This window comes from Pteronotus mesoamericanus, unplaced genomic scaffold (assembly GCF_021234165.1).
Source record: "Pteronotus mesoamericanus isolate MK-2021 breed Mesoamerican mustached bat unplaced genomic scaffold, CSHL_Meso_final contig_25, whole genome shotgun sequence".
NCBI lineage: Eukaryota > Metazoa > Chordata > Mammalia > Chiroptera > Mormoopidae > Pteronotus > Pteronotus mesoamericanus.
The window spans coordinates 17,523,744-17,541,857 of NW_026555105.1; the positions used below are offsets into that span (position 1 = coordinate 17,523,744).

The following is an 18,114-nucleotide window of genomic DNA, read 5'->3' on the forward strand; positions in this document are numbered from 1 at the left end:
AAATGCTGTGCCTAAACCTCTGGGCTCAGCTCTGCTGTCCTCTGGGGGCAGCTCATTCCCCGACAGGGAATTGGAGGATGGCTGCGGCAAGGTCACCTCTGAAGGAAGCTCTCCTAGTCCTGACGGAGCCTGGCTCGCACTGGGCCGCTGCAGTCAGTGGGGTGGGATGTGCTGACAGGGCCCTGCCCTGTGGCTCAGGGCTGGAGTGGACCCTCCTCCCAAACCACTACACTGAGAGGGTGAAGGGAGGTTCCCAGAGGACGTTCAGGATACTGTGAACAAGTGGGACTGGTTCCTGGATGGCCAAAAAACAAGGCTCTCTACAGCTACCACCCGCATTATACAGATGAGACCGGTACCCAGATCAGATGACATGTCCAGCATCTTACAGATTGCAAGTGATCATGTCAGAGCTGGATCTCAGGTCTATCTGCCTCCAGAGGTTCTGCTATCACTGCCCTCCTATGCTTTCTGTCCTCTCCGCTTCTCCCCCACTACTGTCTGACACTGAAGGTCCCTGAGAAACGACTGAAGGAAGTGACCAGCTATTGTCTCTAGGGAGTGGTTCTACAACGGGAAGCCCTCACTAAGTCCAGAGCTGGGGTCTGATGCTAGGCCTGCTCCAGAACGGCCACTGCTACCTGTTCTTCAGTTCTGCCTCCACCTAGGAGACTGCGTAGGACCTGGCTGGACACCTCTTGGCACCAGGAGCCAGCAAGGGTTTGGCAGAGAGCAGGGTCAGAGATCCAGGTGACTGAACCCAGTGCGGCAGGCACCCGTTTCAGCAGTCGCTGCAGAGGTGGTGAGCCCTAGCTGCCTCCCAGGGCTCTATCACTAACACTGGGGTCGGAGCCTCATGAACCTGGGTGACATGGTGGCTCTAGGAGATCCATCCTGCGAAGGTCCATCTCAGCCCGGAGGCTGAAACCGGAAGGCCCCAAGACCACAGAGGAGGAGGGACTGAAGTTAGGACTGTGGGGTCCACATCAGCCTGGTTCGAGCAAAGCCCTGTAAGCAGGGGATGTCTATGTGGGGCTCCTAGAGGGCACCTGGCCTGTCAGTCCTGATTGCCTTCAGTAAGTGGCTACGATGAGGGGTTGTCCCCAGGCTCCAGCCAGACCCAAGAACCACACGGGGACCAGCGAGTACTATCACAATCAATAGGTTTATCAACTTGGGGCTTTGACAGACTCTGCAGGGGTAGGGTGGGGGGTGGGCAGAGAAATGGGAGAAAGAGGGGACAACAAGGGGGAAGGGGACCACTACGTTGTCTTCCCTAGATCAATTTTCTTCTGGATGGCTCGTGCTGAGTGGTAGATGAGTGAATCGATGAGGCCAGCCACTGGGGAGAGGGACAAGGGCTGGCACTGGCCCAGTTGGGCCCTTGGCTTGACATCCAGAGCCGTGACTGGCCACACCAGCACCTCCCCTTGGCCTTGAGGTGCCCCTCCGCCCCCAGCCAAAACCCGGGGGGAACCCCGGCTTTACCCTCCCACCACGCCCCAACCCGACGCCCTGGAGCTACTAACCTGTGAACATGCCCCCGATGATAGCGCACACACCCGTGAGGAAGTGTGTGAAGGACCTGATGGAGGGTGAGGGGTCAGCAGGCATCCCTAGTGCCACCAGCCCCAGGGCCCTCCCTCTCCCCGCCCTCACCTGTGCTTCTCTGTCAGCTTCACCATCATGGGCGAGAGCTCGTAGAGCACGAAGACTCCGGGAAGCCCCTGGTCACCTAGCAGCCCATTGGCGACCTTCTCGTGTCTGGTCACGGAGAACTGGTTTGTCCTCAGCACCTGGGACAAGAGAGGGGCCTGGGCCAGGGCCAGATCTACAACCGGACGCCCACCCCCCTCCATCTTACCCTGGTTCCTGCCCTGTGTTTGTAGTACCTTGAACGTTGTGGAGGAGAAAACAAGGCCCCATGTTGGTAAGCCCGGGGACCACCTAAATGCCTCCCCCTTGCCTAACAGCCCCAGCTTCCCCTCTGGTCACCAGCTCCTTAGGGTTTACCAATCCCAGCTACGTTTGGTGGACCCTCTCAATGGAGGCCCATGGATGGGAAGTAACTCTTCAAGGCCGCACCATGAGCTCCTGGCAAGGCTGGGCCTCACTTCCTCTGCAGACTCAGTCCCATGCATTCTATCAGTCGGCACGCTGTTCCACTGGCCACAGCAGAAAGCGGGGGAGGGCGCCCAGGAAGGGTTAGCCCCCAGCTCAGGGGGCACCATGGGGGACAACAAGGCAGACAGTGGGCACTGGATGAATGGATGGATGCAGTTTGAGCAAGTGAAGAGAAGCAAGGGCTTTGAAACCTGACGCCCGAGGCCTGGGAGGGCACTTTGCCTACACTCTCTGAGCCTTGGCTTATCACCCATCACATGGGAATAAGAGCAGCATTTCACTTCCCAGGTTGAAGGGACTCAAGTGCTTGACGTCGAGAGGGTCTCAGGTATTCGAGCTCCTGCAGACTTACCTCCCCATCTAGCTTCATGTACACAGTGGGTACCACCTTCACAAAGTACTGGAACATCATGGAAGCTGCAGGGAGAAGAGGGCACTGGGCAAAGGTGTCACACAGGACTTTGGGACTGGGGGCTACCTCTTAGACTGGTACCTTGAAGTGCGGTGACATTGGTGTGGTCTAGGGGGTTCACAATGCCTGGGTAGTCCTCCCCAAATGACAAGTGCCGGATGTAGTGGGTCATGTTGATCTGCAAGCAACACCAGTGTCTGAGACTCAGAGCGCTCAAGGCCCCCAGCAGGCCCCACCCCATCAAAAGCTCTGCAGGACAGCAGCAGACAGGGACACCTGGGCCTGGGAGTGAATGTGTGGAGATGCGGGTGGGAGGGAGGGACCCTGTCTGGGGGAATCTGAGACAGGGACCCCATCTCCCCACCCAGGAACTCCTCCTTCGCAGAGTCTGTGGGCTGCTGGGGCTCCAATGTTTGAGATCCCGGCTGCACCCATCCTTTAGGCAAACACAGACTGGGAAGGGGCCCCAGCTCCCATTCCTGCCCTGTTCTAGCCTATATCAAACTCAGACATGAGCAGGATCTTTAAAAATATGCATATCTGATTATGTCATGCCCCTGGTTAAGGGGGGCTGGCGGCCCCCCACTGCCCTCAGGACGAAGAGCAGACTCTCCAGCACGGCCTGAGTCCTGCAGCCTGGTGTCCAGCAACCTCTCCAACCTCATCCATCCACACTGGCCCTGTGGTTCATGAGAAGTGCCACAGTCCCTCCTGACCATGTCCAAGATGCTCTTGTCCAACCCCATCTCCTGTCTCCAGCCCGCACAGATTGCAGGTCAAAAGTCATTCCCTGTGACTCAACCCTCAGTCTGGATCCTCTGTCAAAACATGGTATGATCTGGTCCAGATTCTTTCTTTATTTTTCTTTATCTGCTCCCCAACCCAGGACGTCGCTACAGAGAAATGAAGGCAGCCGCCACCTCCCACCCCACCCGCCCTCTATGATTTCCGGCTGGTACGTACGTTGTCGAGGCCGAAGCTCTGCAAGTCATGGACTAGGAGAGAAGGAGGAAGGTGTCACCAGGTGGAGCAGGCCTGGCCCCCCAACTCCCTCAGTGTCCTCACTCAGGCCTCCTCACTCTCCTGTCTGGAGTGCGACCTGCCCGGCTCGTCTTTGACCCTTCATGCAGCCCCTCCCTCCCGGCCTGGCCTTGCTCGAGGGCAGCCAGAAAGGGCCTTCCTTGGGCCTGGGGGAGAGGCCATGCCCTCCTCGGGGCCCTGAAGAACACAGGCCCCAGCTCTCCCCTGACACACACAGGGAGCCCGTTACGGGCACTGCTCCACGCCTCACTCCCACCAAGGCCCTGCTTGCATCTCAGGAAACAAAACCCACCCATTCTGGTCTCTCATTAACTGGGGCTGATGGCCAATCACTGAATCCCAAAGTGAGGTGGGACCCGAGATGCTGTCCAAGCTCTTTCCTTGACTCCTCTGCCCCCTCCCCCAGCGCCCGCCAGCAAAGAAAATCCTGTGGGTACCCAGTACTACCTGTTCCAGAATAAGTTCTTCCTGCCTTCTGACCCTGATCCCTTCTGCTGCAAGGAACCCCAACTCATCCAGAGTCACCCAGCAGCCAGGCCAGAGAAGGCCCCAATCCCAGGCCCATGCAAACCTCCCCCCATCCTGGGAGGGGAGGCTGCCCCAGATGCCGGGGCTTGGCCTCCCAGGGGCAGGGCCACTTACTCTCCACAGCGTGTACTGCAGCATGGGGGCAAGAAGGCGAGAGAAGGGAGGAAGAGAAAGGAGGTTCAGAGCTTCACAGCGAGAACTATGGAGCAAGATATGTGGTAGAAGGGAGGACTGGAATCTTCTTGCCTCAGCACCAGAATCTGGACCAGCTAACAAGCCTCCCCCTGGTCCAAAGGAGCCCTCTCCTGACGGGCAAGAGTACAAGGAGGGTTGGGGGCAGAAGTATGGTGGCCTAGGGAGAACATAAGACCTAGAGCCCAAACAGCCACATTTCTAGTTGTGTGACCTTGGGCAAATCACTTGTCCTCTCTGGGCCTCAGTGATGTCTGCACAGGGCTGTCCTGAGGACCAGGTAGGATCTAAGGTGGCGAAGTACTTGGTAAACTTTATAATTTCTCCTCCTCCCCCAGCCCAAATCAACAAGGGTGCCAGGAACTAGCTCCCTGACCTTCAATTCAGCCAAATTGCTGGCCTTGGGCAACTAGCTTTGTGCTTTGAACCTCCTTCCGGGGTGCAGAACACACTCTGTCCTGGGCTCCCTGACTGACCCAGCCCAGGGGGAGAAGCAGAGATGCTGCCGCTGCCTTGCCTTCGGCACCCTGTCCCACCACGTGCCTGCAGGCTCTCTGCCAACAGCTGGCAGACTTCCCACAATCCCCAGCCCACCCTTACCCGGCCCTCTCCACAGTAAAGAGGGGGCTCCAGACCCACCTCCCTGCCTCTGCCCAACGCTCAGCCTCACCCCCACAAGCTGCCTTAAGGACCAGCAGGGCCACCTCCATTGGGCCTGTTATTCCTGCTCATCTTAGTCACCGGGCATCTCAGGACTGTCAGGCCATCTCTCACTCCCTAGACTCCTGTGACCATGTGGCTTTGTACATCCCCTGATATGATCCTGACTTCATTCCTCTCAGACCTTCTATGGGCTCTGCTACTCATCAGCAAAACCTCCACATCTTCAGCCTCCAAAAATTCCCGCCTTGTTTCAACCACAGTCAGGCTCTTCCTTGAAGGTTCTATTGCCCTTCCAGCCCCCCAGGTGGGGACTATTTCCCACACTGCCCTTCTCCTCAGTCTAAAGAAAGGTCATCCTTGCTCCTAACTGCCTCTTCCACCAACTATCCCACCAACTAGCCCTGCCTGTGTTAGTTACTTAGAGCTCCACACAGAACCCCCAGTCGGTCTGCCCACGCCATCTGTCTAAGGTTCTGGCCTCTGGCCACGGCTCTCTCCTGCATGCCTCTGTCATGATTCCTGGTGATTCCACGTCACCCAGCTGCCAACCCGGGCAGTCTGCCTCTCCTCCTGTTGCCGGCTTTGATCTTTCTATACTCAAAGGCTTTCCCTGGCCGCCCCTGTAGAACCACACACCTCTCTTCCCACCTGAGCCCCTCACCTCCATCGCCTACCCTGCCTTTTTTGGTTCATATTACTTAAGGGCACCTGATACACCACATATTTCACATACTTGTTTATTATCTGTTTCTTTACTAGACTGTTCTAAGGCAGGGCCTTTGTTCTGCTCACTGCTGTATCCTTAGCACCTAGGCTAGCATGTGGCACACAGTGGCTGATTACTGAATATCTAGTGCATGAATGAACGAAGGAATGAGCACAGATTTCATTTATTTGACCCTGTGAAGTAGATACTAGTATCTTCAGCCCCACTTTACAGAAGAAACTGAACAGGGCTCCTTCCTTCCCAGATGAGACATAGTTCAGGGGCAAAAAGGCTCGTGTTCCAACCCAGCTCTGCTCCCCCAAAGCCTCACACACAGGTCACCTGAGCCTGGGCATTATGTTTTATTTATTTATTTATTTATTTGTATTTTCTGTTTTGGGCACTTCCTTTTAAACAAGCGCCTACCATAAACCAGGCTCTATGTTATAGTTCTTAAGCTGCACAAATACCATTTTGTAAAGTAGGAAACTAAAGTAGCTCAAAACAGTTAAGAAACTGTCTCAAAGTTTCACACAGCTAGTTAGAAACTGGAACTGAAAACTGAACCCGGGAGTCGGGCTCTTCAGCCTGTGCTCTTAACCGTTGTACCAAACTGCCACCTGATATGAAGGTCTGCTCTGGGCCAAAGACAAAAGAACAGCAGGCAGCACTCAAACTCTCCAAGGTGTCCTGGGTCTAGGCCCCCCTGGCTGATGCAGGACCACTCACCGTGAACGTGTGACTGCTGGAAGCTCTTCCCTGGAGCAAAGTGGAAGTTTCCAGCCACCTGTAGGGGATAGTCTCTCTCATTGTCCAGCCATTTCCTCCCTTCCCTTTGTCCCCTGAGGGCCTGAGTAGGCCCTGGATTCACAGTGGAGTGGGGCCGACCCACAGCCCAGCTGGCCCTGCCGGGCCTCAGTTCCTCCTGTACCTTGTTGACTTCCAAGAAGCCGTACACCTGGCAGCCCTCATTCTTCTGCTCCTGCATCTTCTGGCTGAAGCCCTCTCGCCGGCACTGCTCAATCGTGTCTGGGTTCTTAAAGGCCCAGCCTCGACGACGATACGCCTCCCGCACATCCTCACAGGTGTTACAGCACCTGTAGGAGAGGGGAGCAGGCTGAGAGTGTCCAAGAGGCACAGAAACAGTGCTGGCGTCTTGGGAAATTAAGCTTGAGCCGTTCTGCCTGCTGACGGAGGCTCCGTTGACCTCATCCCTGACCGCCAAACGTTCTCTTAGTGTGCTTCCTCGGCGGCAGCAGGACTGTTAAAACTACATATTCCCATTCTGTTTGCGGTGATGAAAAGTTTCGAAACAGATAGTTGTGATGACTGTACATGAATGCTATGAGTGCATAATTGAAATGGTAAAACTTTTGTCACATGTATTTTACTACAATCAAAATTAAAACAAAAACAAACAAACAAAAAGCATTCCCAGGACCCACCCCAGACCTGTTGAATGGGCCTCTCAGTGGTCAGGGGTGGGAAACATAATAGCAGTTGCTATATATCAAGGGCTTAATAATCTGACCTAGGCCCCCTGTCTCAGAGCTTTATGTAAAGTATAGAAACATTTAATCTGGAGGTGACTGTTATGGGAAAGGTGCTATAATCATCCCTGCTCACGAGAGGCTATGTGGCTTGGCCCAAGGACAAGGCAGTTGGACCCCAAAAAGCACCTCTGAACCAGAGCTAGGGCCATGCCAGCCTCTCCTCCAGGTCTGTGGCTCCCGCGCAGGGCCTGGACACGGAGCTTCAGCCCCTCACAGCAGGATCAGTGACCGAGGCACACACCTCACCCCCTCTCAATTCTTGGCCCAACCTCCACACCTGCCTCTGGCCGAGGCTGAGGGCAGCTGACACACAGCGCCTGGTGGGAGCCCTGCTCCCCTTCCCTGCCCCCGCCACCACGGTCTGGCTCACTTGATGTCTTCGGTCTCAGCACCATAGCAGCTCTCACAGCGGTCAGGGTCCAGGGAGTCAGGGTCAAACACCTTCACCTCCACTTTCCCGAGCTCTAAGGAGAGGGCCGAGGGGGGCATCAGGTGGGGGCAGGCAGTGAAATCTGCAACCCCAAGCCCTGCACAGGCCCTTTGGCCTGTGACTTGGGAATAATAAAAGGTATAATAACAGCTAATATCTACATCATGCATCTATGTGTTAGGCACTATATTATTATTCTTTTTAGCACATAGATGCACAAAATGGTATTTGCGCATCTATGTGTTAGACACATATATTATTCTTTTAATAACAGTAATAGTAATAAAACAATAATGGTAAATACTAAATGTCAGCTGGGTACAAGTCATTGACTTCATATGCATCATCACATTTCATCCTCACCAATGACTGTATGAAGGAGGGGTCATTGTCCCCATCATCCTTGAGAAGATGCTGAGGCTAAGAGATGATATGTACTTTGTGCATAGTAAGTGGCAGATTTCAGCTCTAAATCCAAAGTGTGTGTCCTTAACCACTTTACCATGGTGCTTCTCAGACTCTCTCTCTGCACAGCTCCCTGACCTTAACCACCCCATCATAATTGGAGATTTCAATATTCAATTCCATGACCACCTGCCTCCAACACTCTTCTTATTTTGTCATCTCACCTCAGCTATCCATTTCCATGCCCCTACCTAGGTCTTGTCATTAGCAATTACTGCAAACTTTCCAAAATTCAATGTCAAGCATCCCAATCTTCAACTGCCTATCCTTCTGTCCCTAGTTCACTATCTCTGGTATGCAGAAAACACCAATTCTTTGGCACCATTAACACTATTACCCTTCCATGTCCTTACCTCCTTACTTAAATTCCAAGGTCCAAATGGGGAAAGAACAGTCTCTTTAACAAACAGTGCTGGGAGAGCTGGATATTCACACGCAAAAAATGAAATTGGACCCCTATGTTACATCACTCATAAAAATTAACTCAAAATGAATTAACGACTTAAATGTATGATTTGATACTATAAAATTCCTAGAAGAGAACATAGGAAAAAGCTCCTTGACATTGGTCTTGGCAATAATTTTTTGGATTTCATACCAAAAGCATAGTCAACAAAAGGAAAAATAAACAAGTGGGACTACATCAAAATTAAAAGGTTCTGCACAGGAAAACAAACAATTAACAAAATGAAAAGGGAACCTACAGCATGGGAGAAAATACGTCAATAGCAAAAACCCTCAAATAATCCAATTAAAAATGGGCAAAGGACTTGAAGAGACATTTTTCAAAAGAAGACATACATATCGCCAAGAGGTACCTGAAAAGGTGTTTAACATCATTAATCATCAGAGAACTGCAAATTGAAACCATGAGGTATGACCTCACACCTGTTAGAATGACTATTAACAATACCAAAAACCCAAAAGAGAAAAACAAAACAACACAAAAAATAAGATATAAGTATTGGAGAGGATGTGGAGAAAAGGGAACCCTTGTGCACTGTTGGTGGGAATGTAAATTGGTACAGCCACTATGAAAGCTGTATAAAAGTTTCTCGAAAAATTAAAAATAGAAATGCCATATATTCCAGCAATCCCATTTCTGTGTGTGTGTGTGTGTGTGAAATGAGATCAGTAAAATCAGTATCTAAAAGAGTTTTCAGCTGTCCCACATTCACTGTAGCATCATCAAAATAGCCAACACATGGAAACAAGGTAAGCGTCCATCAACAGATGACTGGATAAAGAAGACAATACTTGATACATATGGAATAGTATTCAGTAATTAAAAAGAAGAAAATCCTGCCATTTGCAACAACATGGCTAAAACCTTGAGGACATTATGCTAAGTGAAATAAGTCACACAGAGAAAGACAAATACTTAATGGTGGATTCCAAAAAAAACCAAACTCATAGAATCAGAGAGTAGACTGGTGGTTGCCAGGAATGGGGTTGGGGAAGGGGTACGGGAATGGGAAGATGTTGGTCAAAGGTTACAAACTCTCAGTTATAAAATGAGTGAGTTCTGGGAATCTAATGATGACTATAGTTAATAACACCGTACTGTATATTTTCATTGAAAGTTGCTAGGGGAGTAGATCTAAAATGCTTTCATCACACACACAAAAATGGTAACTATGTGAAGTGATGAATGTGTTAACTAACCTTATTGTGATAATCATCTTGCAATATATACATATACCAAATCACACCTTCAACTTACACAGTGTTGTATTTCAACTATATCTCAACAAAGCTGGAAAATAAATTCCACGGCCCATTGTTGTAACTAAACTCTTGCATATAACCACAATTCATTAGTTTCTCTCTCCCTTCATTAAACAGTTCTAGCAAAACCCAAATCCCAGTTAAATTCAACTCTCAGTGACTACTTCTTGCCTGTACCTCCCTTAAGATTGCATTGCAGTCCTCTCCTACTTCATTTCACTAATGAGTTCACTCTCCCATTCTCTGAGATGGTTAGTCTATGTTTTCCTTTCTCTTTACACTTCGGAAATCCCTTCGCCTTTCTTCACTCTTAGCTAATAACCCTTGCTGTAAATTTCCACTAAGAAAAGAGAAGCAACAGAACCTAACTTAACCTCACCACCGATCCCACTCCGACTTCCACGCTCTCCTCCAGCCCCCACCCCATTTCTCTGCTCTCTCTTACAGCAAAACTCCCGAACAGATCATCTATGCTTGATATTCCTACTTCCTTTTCTGCTCTTTGATTAGATTTTCACCCCCAGCGGTTTTAAAACTATTCTTTTCAGAGTCTCCAGTGTACTGAGGTCAATGGTCAATTCTCACTCCTTATTTTACTGGACCATAAGTAGCTTTAGACAGTTGCTCACTCTCTCTTTTTGAAACTCTTCCTCTTCTTGGCTTTTGGTACATCTCTTGGTTCTCTTCTACCTTAATGGCTAATCCTCAATCCTCCTTTCTGGGTCCTAATTTCCTGACTTTTAGATATTGGAGGGGCTCAGGTTACCATCCCTAGACCTTCCCTCTACTTGTATTCACTCCTTAGGTTTTGTTATTTAGTCCAATGGCTTTAAATATCATCTATATACTGATAACTCCTACAGTTATTTCTCTAGCCTTTCTCCCAAAGTCTAGGCTAGTACACCTAATTGTCTCCTTAACATCAGTAAGGCATAAAATGGGCATCCCAAATTTAACATGCCTCAAACCGGAAATTTCTCCCCAAATCCTGATCCTCCTAAGGGACTGCCCTCCAACATGGTCCCAATAATGCCCATCTCTTGGAAGTCACATCCTTATGTATTCGCCTTCCACAATGAACAGGGCTGACCTGTGTAACCACTAGTATATTGCAGAAATGATGGTGTACAACTTTTGAGGCTAGGTCATAAAAGAAATTGTGGATTTCACCTCTCTCCTAGATCACTTCTACAGGGGGAAGCCAGTTGCCAAGCTGTGAGCGCTCAGCAGCCCCACTGAGAGGCCCATGTGGTGAAGGCACTGAGGCATCCTGCCAACAGCCAGATGTGTGAGCGCTTTTAGATGCAGCTCCTCCAGCCCCAGTCAAGCTTTCCGATGACTGTAGCCCCAGCCAACAGCTTCACTGCAATCTCATAAGACCCTAAACCAGAACCAGTGGCTTGCTTTGTTTTTCTAAGCCACTAACTTTTGGGGTAACATGTTACACAGTAGTGAATATATAATATTCCCCTGCCTCTTCCACACAACAGAAAAAAATCCTCCTCCTCCTCTCTAGTCATTCTTAGCTCAATTCATTCATTTGCTCAAGCCAAAAGCTTTGGAATCAAAGCCTTGACTGCTCTCTTGTACCTCACGTCCAATCCTACAGCAAATTCTATTGGTTTTACTGGTGTTCAACATGCACCTATTGAATGAATGAACGATAAAGCTCACCAACAGAGCAATCCCTAAGGTATGAAAAATCATAGCTTTGAGGAGGGTTTTGCATGGTGTAAAACTGATTTAATGAAGACATTAGGAGGCTGCCAAGAGAAAGGAGAAGAAACTAAAACTGAACAACCACTCTGTACTAGGCATTGTACACATATTACTTCATTTGATCCTATAATTCCAAGTGGTAGGTACCACTGTTTACCACCACTTTATAGCTGAGGTCATAGACTGCAAGAGACAAAGCTACATCTGAACTCAGGTAATCTAACTCAACAATGTAAACTCCTAACCTTAAGTTACCCCACATTCCAAAAGGAAAGAACATTAAGGGCTGAATTCTGCCAACAGGATGGAAAAGCAAACACTCAGGACAGCTTGGGTCTGTTAACAGGATGTCTTCCAAGGTAACAGGATCCATCCTCACACTTCTGCTACTCAGGCCATGATATGCAAGGATTGGAGACCTCTGAGAATGATAGCCAGATATTCTCAACATACCGAGGCTAGATGCCTGGGTTTCAGCCCACTCCGATTAATAGCTGGGAGACCCTAGGCAAGCCATTTGACTTCTCTGGGTCTTAGCTGCTTCATTGGCACCGGACCAGCGACAGTCCACTTGCCAGACATGTAGGCCGTGGGCATGTCCAGCTCTGGGATCTGAGATCAGGTCCCCTCCCCCAGTTACCATGACGCTCCGCCTCTGAGCTCACGGGGATGCCATCCTTATCCAGCCGCTGCTTGAACAGGTTGTGTTCCACATCCAGCTGCTGTTCGCCAGCTACATCCATGGCATCGATGCTCAGATCTGGAAGCAGGAAGCCAGGGTAAGGTACCGAGATCCTAGGGGCAAGGAAATCTGGATTTTGTAGGGTAGGAGGATGCTGGGCCTGTCTTGCGGCGGCAACGGGTTAGTGGAAGGGGGGTGTCCTGGGCTCCAGCCCACCTCAGGCTGAAGGTGTAAATCTGGAAGCCCACCTGAGAACCCTGGGACTTGCAACTCCCACCATGGGGGAGGTACTCACAGGCACAAGGCATGTGTGGAAAAAACACATCGATGTTGATCTTCAGTTTATCTCCCCGTGACTTGTCCACGTAGAGTTCAGGATGCACCTGGGACAGTACTACCTCAGTAAGATTTGGCTCCCTGCCTCTTTTTTGTCCCCATTCCCATTCCTAAAGATTCTATTCCTATAATGTCAAGGCTCGCAAACGTACTCGGCCCCGCCCCTTACCTCTGTGGTTAGGTAATACTGCAGCTCGGAGAGGAACAGCAGCAGCATGAGAAGGCCACTGACAATGGTCACTGCAGGGCAGGGAGCGAGGGTCAGAATGGCCTCTGTTCATCTCCCTCAGCCCCTGGCAGGCCGGACAGACCGCAGGAGCCCCGGCCAAGCTCCAGGACACCCCTCTCCCCAAGACCCCCGCCCCGCCACCGCCTACCCGTGGCGCCCCCACAGGTCTTGACCCGGAAGTCCTCCAGAGTTTTAGGGTAGGCATCGAACTGCTTCAGCTTCCCCAGCGCCTCCATGGGGACGAGCCGGAAAGGGGATACCAGGCGGCCCGCCCCTGCAGCCTCCAGCTTCCGGCCCCCAGCTTGAGCCCCGCCCCGCTCTCTGCACGCAGGCGCAGCAAGGCGCACGCTCTGTCTCACATCAACCGCGTTCTCTGTTAGGCCGTCTGTCCCGTAGGTGCTGCAGGCGACCTAGTCTGGACGCCGAGTGCTGGCGAGTGCTCCTGCAGCCAGGGTGGTCCTCTGTGGACCAGGGTGCCCGGAGGAGGCCTCTGCGGGGTACAGACAGCAGTAGTGCACTCTCTTATCTAACACGTACTGCGAACATCGCCAAGAGTTTCACATTAGACTCTTGGAACAGCTTGGAACCTCCTACAACAGTGCTTTTCAAAGTGTCCCCAACCAGCAGCCTCATTATTATCTGGAAACTGGTTAGAAATGAAATTTATCGGGCCCCACCACAGACCTGCTTAATCAGAACCTCTAGGTGTGGCTCTCAGATTACAGTTTGAGAATCAGCGCTGTAGAAAGTAGATGTGACATCCACTTTCTGGAGGGGAACCTGTGGCCTGAAGAAGCTAGGTAACTTGCCTTACATCCCAGTAGGGCCTGATTCCAATTCATTTCTCCTGGACCTCAAAAGACTGGGAGCTAGGACCTCGGGGCTGATTTTATTCAAAACAGCACAAGTGCTTCTGAGCATGGCTCATGGTGGTGCATGTTTCAAACCTTTTCAGTGATATAAGACCAGGACTTGGATGAGAGATGTCTGTAAGAGAAAGTGACTGACATGCTAGGTTAGAGAAGGCTTCCAGGAAGAGGAGGAGGGACACTGGAGCTGGGTGTCCTGCAGCAGTCTGACTGGGGAGAGGCTGAGCAATGCCAGAGTGCCCCTTCTGCCCTCAGGCTGCAGTTTGCTCTGGAAGGGGAGAGAAAAGGACTAACTTGTATTAATTGAAAAGTGACAATATGCTAAGTGCTGCAATCCATTCTACCATCAGGACAACCTTGGGATATAGGTGCTATTTCAATCCCCATTTTATAGATGAGGAAGCCAAGAGGTGAATTGTCCTTGCCCCAGGTTGCAGGGTTAGTGGGGCCAAGCTAGGATTGAAGGCCTCTTTTTTCTGCCTCCAGAGCCTGGGTCTTTTCCATGCATAACTGTCACCACCAAGTGCGAGAGGCATCTGTTCTCAGATGGACTCTCAGGGGTAACCTTAGTAGAAACTGTTCTCACTGACCTGTGTCCATCCACATTTGACTTTGAAGCCCTCCCTCCTCAGTGAGGCTCCAGACTAAATGACTCACTCCTTTACTCCTTTAATACGTATTGATACCATGGTGAATAAGGACTTGTGGAGGGTCTCAGGGCCCTATTAGGAGAGCTTCTCAGGGACTTTACCTCCCTAGTTCCTTCCCTTTCTTCAAGTCTTATATTAAATGTTACTCTTTGGGAGTTTCTTTCCTGACCCCTCTATTACTAAAGTCCCTAAGTGCTGAGGATATGAGTGGGAGGGAGCAATGTGTTCCAGGAAGAGGAACTGCAAATACAAAGGTCCTGGGGCAAGATGGAACTTGGGAAGTTATAGAAAGAGGAAAAACCCACAATGGCTGGAAAATGTGTGAAATGAGTGAGCGTTTTGAATTTCATTCTAAGTGCAATGGGGTGCCATTTTAAGGATCCAAGGAGGGAGTTAGTTTAAGATCATGCCAGCTACTGGGTGAAGAATGGATGAGGGAATGGCTAGAATAGGAGCCGGGATACCAGTTAGGAAGATGTTGCAGGCTGTGGAGGGAAAACATTCTAAGCCTCTCTTTCTAAAGGAAAAATATAACTTGAACATGAGCTTCCATTTTAATAAAGGATCCAGTTTTTCTCTGTAAAATACTTTGCTGGCTGAATATGTTAAGCTAAGGCAATGGTTCTCCCCGGGACCAGCAGCATTGATGCCACCTGGAAACTTGTTAGAAATGCAAATTCTCATCTTCTCCCGACTCCCAAAAACTGAATGGGAACCTTTGGGGCTGCATTCAGCATCCTGTGTTTTTATTAGGCCTTCCAGGTGATTCTGATGCATACTCAAGTTTGAGAAGCCCTGAGCTAAGAAGAGTCTCAGGCAAATACTTTTATTTGCACTATGGTGCAATGCACCTAAGGAAAAGCATTCTTGTAATATTTGTAGAGCATTATTTAAATAATTACATAAGTCATAAGACAATAACCAATAAGAAAGTTAATTATAAAGCTTCTAATTCTAGTTCCAGCAATATGCAGACTTAACCTTCCTGCTTGCAAAACATGTTGAAATGCTGAATAAAAAGTATCCCGTTGAAAATATAGCTTGACTCATGAAAAAATAAGAAAATTTGCAGGCATTAAAAATAAAGGAGTTGAAAAAGGCAGTAAACTCGTGAGCCAACTTTGTGGCCCTGGGCATGGGTCAGGGAGTGGCGGTTCATGGAGCTGGTATGTCAGCAATCTACAGCCTTCAGTTTCCTTTTTCTATTACAATAGTAATTCATATTAACACAGACACAGTTTATGAAGCACTTTTATGGAAATGATTTTGTTCATTGGAAGGTAACGTGTTAGAAGTTGTAATTTGGTAAGATGCTACATTAGTTTAAAAAGGCTTTGGAAGGAAGTGGCTTTTTTTTCCACTGACATCAAATATGTGGGAAGAAAATGTTTTCACAAACTATTTTTAATCAGTGTAGCCAAAACACTGAACGGCCGTCCTCCCGTGACCATATTGTACATGGCTTATTATCACTGTCAAAATCGATCAGGACAGGAGGGGGGTCTTCTTTGGGTATTGGATAGTAATGCCTATATAGGGAGAGAAATTGATACTTTGAGGCCTCAATAAAACATTACCGAGACATCATAATCATACATAATATATGATTCCATTTATGTGTAATGACCAAACAAGACAAATCTATGGAGAAAATAGGTTAGTGGTCGCCCGAAATGAGTGGGATTGGCTGCAAATGTGAATGAGGGATCTTTGATGGAGAAGTCCTAAAACTGGATTGTGGTGATGCTTGCACGACTGTATACATTTATTAAAAGTCATTGCATCGTATGCTTAAAATGTGTGAATTTTATGGTGTGTAAATTGTGCCTTGATAAAGTTGTTGAAAAGCAAAGCTAACATTTTAGATGTTTTTAATTTTTAAAAGATCATTCCCCCCCACCCACAGGGGCTAGAGAAGAGAAAAATGGGGAATGACCGCTTAACGGGTATGGGGGCTCCTTTTGGGGTGGTGAACACGTCCTGGAACTAGGCAGTGGCGATGGTTGCATAACATTGTGAATGTATTGCTGCTGAATTGTACACTTTAAAATGGTTAAAATGGTAAAGTTTTTCTTTTTGCTGTTATTGTTGAAATGTATGTTTATTCTGGTACTTCTGATCAGTTGTACAACTTATCTAGTGAAAATTACCAGATAAATTTTACATTTCTTCAGGACTGGGGTTTATCGATGACTTCAAATTTGGGATCTTCAAATTTGAAGTCAGGGAACGTATTCATGTCTGCTTTACCATACATTTGCTTAAGCTTAAAAAGCTCCCTCTCCAAAGCCTGCTGTTACTCTGGGCCAGTATCAACAGGCCCTCCAGACGATTGTCGCTCAGTTCTGTATTCCCTAATCTTGTCCACGAAGCGTTTCTGTACAGGATCAAGTTCCTTATTAAATGCCACTGCTGTCACACCAATATTCCTCCTCAAGTAGACTGAGACTGCAGACTGAATGACCGAGGAGAACCTGAAGAGCCTCTGAAGAATCATGGTGACTCTGTTACGGACAGGAAACGTCTCGGAGACAGTCCGCGACTGGACGGCTGTAGGTGAGGTAGAAACTAAAATGGTAAAGTTTTTCAGTGTTTTACAATAGTAAAAAAAATGATTATATCAGTTGACATAAATAAAACAGCACTAAAGCTTACTATGCTTCTTTTACTAGATGATTTTAAAAATCTTTTTATTTTGAAATAACTATAGGCACATAAGAAATTGCAAAAATAGTAAAGGGAGGTTCCATGTACCCATCACCCAGTCTTTCCTACCTTATAGTACCAATAGTATATCATTCCAACCAGGCAGTTGGCATCAGTACGATCCAATTACTGGACTACAGCTCTTACTCAGAGTTTTTGGTGAATTGTTTTAAAATCTATAAAATACCCAGTGCGTATTTTGTCTAGTTAAGATGAATCGTTTTACTGTTCTCATCCCATGGAAGAAAGCATTTTGATTTAAAAACATAATAAAATAGTTTCTGACCTTTTCCCCTTTGAATTAAGGAGGTGAGAGTGGAGATGAAGAGAAGAAGGCAGTTTGGAGACAGGAGCAAATGGATTTAAAAATGGACTTGGAAATCATAGGAGAGGGAGAAACCAAGGATAGCACATGGGCTTTTGGCTTCAGCAACTGGGTGAATGGCGGGACCACTTAAGGACAGAGAAGTCTTGGGAAGGAATTGGTTTAAAGGAAAGAATCCTGAGTTCAGTCTCAGGCTTGTTCGGTGTGAGGGGCTTCTGAGGCATCTCCGTGGGAGTCCAACAAGCTGTCGGATATAGGGTCGAGAGAAGGGAAGAGAGTTGGAGCCAGTTTCACAATTGGAGAGGGGTCATCACACATAAATTGGATTTAAATTCCCCCTCAACTCTGTCCATGTATACCATAAATGTTTATTAAATGATTCTAAGTCTTAGGGATACAGAAGTAAAGAAGGCACAACGTTGGCCTTTTACTTTGTGTAGGCAGTGTAGGCAGCTTGTGTGTTAGGGACAGGACAGGGTGGTGGCTTTGCCCAGGCAGGCTAAAGGAGGAAGGTCACAATGTGTACTTTGTGATGAGATCTATGCTATAACTGGGTGGCGGATGGACCCCGCAGAGAGCCAAGCTTTCCTCCTGCGGGGAGGATACAGGACACACCATATATTATCTTTCAACTCTTGCACCTTCCATTCCAGGACCAGTTAGGGTCCTATTTGGAGGTGGGCAAACAGATAAGGAGGCAGAAGATGAGAGGTTGGGAGGAGGTATGGTGTGGAGGGTGGGGGGTTGGGGAGCCGG

At 48.7% G+C, this 18,114-nt stretch overlaps 1 protein-coding gene and 1 pseudogene across 2 annotated transcripts; both read right to left on the reverse strand.

The window, feature by feature from the left end:
• Positions 1-1,168: 1,168 nt before the first annotated feature.
• ERGIC3 (ERGIC and golgi 3) lies at positions 1,169-13,087 on the reverse strand. Of its 2 annotated transcripts, XM_054573839.1 has the most exons (14): positions 12,957-13,087; positions 12,749-12,819; positions 12,539-12,626; positions 12,202-12,321; positions 7,590-7,683; positions 6,598-6,763; positions 6,396-6,453; positions 4,220-4,234; positions 3,500-3,531; positions 2,618-2,714; positions 2,477-2,541; positions 1,660-1,796; positions 1,530-1,585; positions 1,169-1,342 (listed from the first exon to the last, which is right to left on the reverse strand). In XM_054573839.1, the coding sequence occupies exons 1-14, from the start codon at positions 13,042-13,044 to the stop codon at positions 1,263-1,265; spliced, it is 1,167 nt and encodes a 388-aa protein (XP_054429814.1). In that variant the 5' UTR covers positions 13,045-13,087; the 3' UTR covers positions 1,169-1,262. The 2 variants fall into 2 exon arrangements, with proteins under 2 accessions (XP_054429814.1, XP_054429815.1); XM_054573840.1 differs by lacking the exon at positions 4,220-4,234.
• A 3,322-nt stretch (positions 13,088-16,409) lies between these two features.
• Positions 16,410-16,824, reverse strand: LOC129070742 (ATP synthase-coupling factor 6, mitochondrial-like; annotated as a pseudogene).
• Positions 16,825-18,114: the final 1,290 nt, after the last annotated feature.